The sequence below is a fragment of the Abrus precatorius genome, unplaced genomic scaffold (assembly GCF_003935025.1).
Source record: "Abrus precatorius isolate BTA unplaced genomic scaffold, Abrus_2018 Scaffold7, whole genome shotgun sequence".
Classification (NCBI taxonomy): domain Eukaryota; kingdom Viridiplantae; phylum Streptophyta; class Magnoliopsida; order Fabales; family Fabaceae; genus Abrus; species Abrus precatorius.
This window is the reverse complement of record NW_020874417.1, coordinates 25,838,069-25,841,677: the sequence shown is the minus strand read 5'-3', so window position 1 is coordinate 25,841,677 and position 3,609 is coordinate 25,838,069. Positions and strand designations below refer to the sequence as shown.

Sequence of the window (3,609 nt, the reverse complement as noted above, 5' to 3'; positions counted from 1 at the left end):
CTACTTATCAACCGATTAAATATTTTATTTCATATATGATCCTGTTTCAACAATTAATAAATTTATTATATTTATAAAACTAACATTTAATTATATTTTGGGTTAAAAATAAAAACTTTATCTACACGCGAAGGTGTGTGGACATGCGTATATGTATAAAGGAGTATTGTAAAAGAGAGAATTTAAAACTACTGTTCTATTAACCTTATTTTGTGGTCATAAAAATGAACAAATAAAATAATATTATTTATTTATTCACTTATTTTTTATTCAGTCAAAATCAATGAATATATACATACAAATATGTGAATGCTAGCCTCAGCATGGATGTACTATTATGATTAACTTCAAACCAAAATGGTTACCCATATCACAAATTCAGTGGCGACTCAAACATATATATATATATATTTGTATATCCTCTACAACGAAATCCTGCTTAATGCGTATTCTAAGTTACATATATGTATGTATAAAACTTTAATTAGGAGTCTGCTTCATGGGAGATGATGATGATAATGTTCCAGGTTTTGGTTCCAAGTTGAACTGTTGTAAAAGGTGAGGCGGAGGAGGTACAGCATCCTTCCATCCCATAATGGACTCGGAGGATGTTGCAGTTCCTGTTCCTGTTCCTGTGCCATCCCAACCAATATGTGTCACGTGCTGCACATTTGTTGGGCACCCTATTTCCATCTCCATTTCCACTTTTTCTTTATCCACTACAAAGTATTGCAAATCACACACTGTTACGCACAGTGGGTGAATGGGTTAATCAAATTAAACATGTTATGTATTTGTACTCACCAAACAATTGAGGAAGGTTCTTGAAACCCTTTAACAACCTATTGAAGCTGGGGTGTGTGTTGGATTTTGGGACATCCTCATGAAACTTCAGCAAGTTCCTCATGCTTTCACCAGACATGCTTTCCGAAATATCCTTAGGGCCTTCTAAATTTATTATATAATTAATAACAGATCTGATTGAGATGAAGTAACTATTAACTAAATCAATCAAGCCTTGACCCTCACACGTACACATAAATATCATATATAAAACAGAAGAAATTAATTAAAAAGAAGATGGTATCAAATTAAGAGACTGACTTGTTGTAGCAGCTTGTGAATTAGTGTCTGGTCTTGATCTTCTTGGTTGCGTAGTGCCCACTGCAACGGTGGCCTCAGAGACACAACCAAAAGAGAAAGGAAGAATGACAAGCCTTTCCATTCTGTCTCTCATTTCTTTGGTATCGATTGCGCGGAATTAAGATCTATTGCAATTGGAATTAAACGAGCAAATACAAATTCTTGAATTTAAATTTAACAAATACAATATATAGTTGTAGGATATTCTATGGGTTATAGCTGAGTAGTTATGAAAAACATAGTTGAATTTGTTGAGAGATAAACATTAAAAACATATACTGTATCGGAAGTGTATGCTTGGATGTATACATTATGAAATCGATTCTCCACATTTATAGGTATCCCTAATGAAGATCACCTTATACAAGTTAGTTGAGTAGTGAGTGACCACAGACAAACCTAAGTACCAAACTCAATGGGCTAGCTGGACCAGGATCACAATCATATCTATTCTTAGTTTTGGTGCCATAAGTGTCGTTTCCTTCACTTACCGACCTCTCTTGTACAAAAAGTCATCAACATTTTTTCTTTCTTTCTATTTTTATCCGTATATATATCTGTCTTTTTGCTGGCTTATATTTATACTTGTCTTTTATGTAAAACAAAAATAACCCTTATTATTATGTATGTACCTTTCTGTTTACTTGTTTTGGACTCTAACTAGAAGTATAGTACACCATAAGCGAACTTTCTGGTCCACCTTGTGACGATGAGGACGAAAACCAATGTTTCTTGAATTCAAAGTAGCTATAAATTAACAAGCCAACATTTGTAGATAGAAAATCTCTAAATGGGTTCGCTCAAGACAACCTTCAAGCACGTTACTCGTTATATATGTGATAGGCGTGTTAATGAGCTGAAGGTTTGGGAAGTTAATAGGCTAAAATTGATACTTTTATTCTAATTTTATAATTTACACAAATTGATATTCAGTATACTATTATATAATTATTTAAAGGTACGAGAACTATAACGTTATTTATACACTTAACAAAATGATGATGATTTTACTCTTTACGTTAATCTGAAATATTGCGTGAATGGAAACAATTTTTTTAAAAACATAACGTTATTTACACAATTTTTTTATATGATTATGATTAATCTTCTAATTGAAGTGAGTTAAATAAAACTCTTTTTAAAGACATAATTTCAAAAGTTTGAACTCAAACTCTATTTTGGGATCACAATCAATTTTTCTTACAATCCATCACTTATGAGTCTCTCCACATATACTTCAAGGCTAACTTTATCTATGGTATATGAAGGTTTTTTCTTTTGTCAAAGTTTTCAATATTAAGATCCACCTTTTCACTGTGCTGCCCTACTAAATAAAAATTTGTATCTATAGGTGACATATTTTGTAAAAATCACGATAAACAACCCATTAATATCCCTTTAAAAATACTCTCACACATTTGTAATTTGAAACTCCCATCAAATTAACACGAGAAAAATTAATTTGTATTTTAAGCGTGTATATTTATATCAAAGTTATCAAATTAAAAATTTTATTAAATGTATCACATTACGAAGAGGATAATATCAACACAATAATACAAATACAATAATAAATAACTTAACAAAATCAAAATTTTCAACTGATAAGAATCTATAAAAAATAATAACAAATATTACAACAACTAAAAATAATAAAAATAAGTACTAAGTTATTTAATTAATATAGAAAACCTCTTCAATATAAAAGATAAAAACTATAAATTGTCTAAACATAAAAAATAATTTCACTATAATCAAATAAATTTATAAGTCACAAATAAGTATATAAATTGTACTTACAATCATTTAATCAAATTTAGCAACAAAACTTTTAAATAAAAACTAAGATAAAAATACTCAAAAAAATAGAACTATTGTACGAGCTATATTAATCACACCACAAACTTTGTTTAAATGATCTATTGTTTAAAATGAAGAACCACATATTATAAAATTGTTATCAAATTTTCATCTCGATACAATAGAAATGATTTTGTAAATACAAATTACCAAGGTTGCTTTAAGGTTATGTGAAAATGACTTTCTCTTTTCTTTTTTCACAACAGTAGTTATTTTCTTTCTCTAATGACCTCTCTCTCTTTCAACCCCAAAGACTTATCTCCACTTCTACAAGTGAGATAAAATGAGTTTGCTTATTTTGGGACCTTTCTCTTCATAGGATGGGAACTTAATATCTAATATATCTAGATGTTCCCCTCACAACTATGCAAAGATAACCACCAACTCAATAATCTCACAACAAGTTTAAAATTTTCATCTTGGTAATGCCTTATTCATCATATTAGCACCATTATCATTAGTTTGAACTTTTTTCATTTCTAACAACCTAGCTAGTGATAAGTTTATATAGGGTGTTTTATGGAAAATTTTTATATGTTTGGTCCTTATTTGATGAGGATTTTTAATAGGTGTTAGAGTTAACAAATCTGGTATTCGAGGTACCAG

General features: G+C 29.7%; 1 protein-coding gene across 1 annotated transcript; it reads right to left on the bottom strand.

Annotated features, from left to right (window-relative positions):
- Nucleotides 1-480: 480 nt before the first annotated feature.
- On the bottom strand, nucleotides 481-1,310 carry LOC113871672 (CRIB domain-containing protein RIC4-like). Its single transcript, XM_027508771.1, has 3 exons — nucleotides 1,105-1,310; nucleotides 805-948; nucleotides 481-719 (listed from the first exon to the last, which is right to left on the bottom strand). Exons 1-3 carry the CDS (start codon nucleotides 1,235-1,237, stop codon nucleotides 481-483), a joined length of 516 nt encoding a protein of 171 aa, XP_027364572.1. The 5' UTR covers nucleotides 1,238-1,310.
- Nucleotides 1,311-3,609: the final 2,299 nt, after the last annotated feature.

What these genes read in the sequence shown, in the direction of transcription:
- LOC113871672 (XM_027508771.1), bottom strand. Translation starts at nt 1,237, where the DNA reads ATGAGAGACAGAATGGAAAGGCTTGTCATTCTTCCTTTCTCTTTTGGT. An exon ending in TTCACAAGCTGCTACAACAA is followed by an intron (nt 949 to 1,104) that starts GTCAGTCTCTTA and finishes TAATAAATTTAG; the next exon opens with AAGGCCCTAAGGATATTTCG. An exon ending in GAACCTTCCTCAATTGTTTG is followed by an intron (nt 720 to 804) that starts GTGAGTACAAAT and finishes AATACTTTGTAG; the next exon opens with TGGATAAAGAAAAAGTGGAA.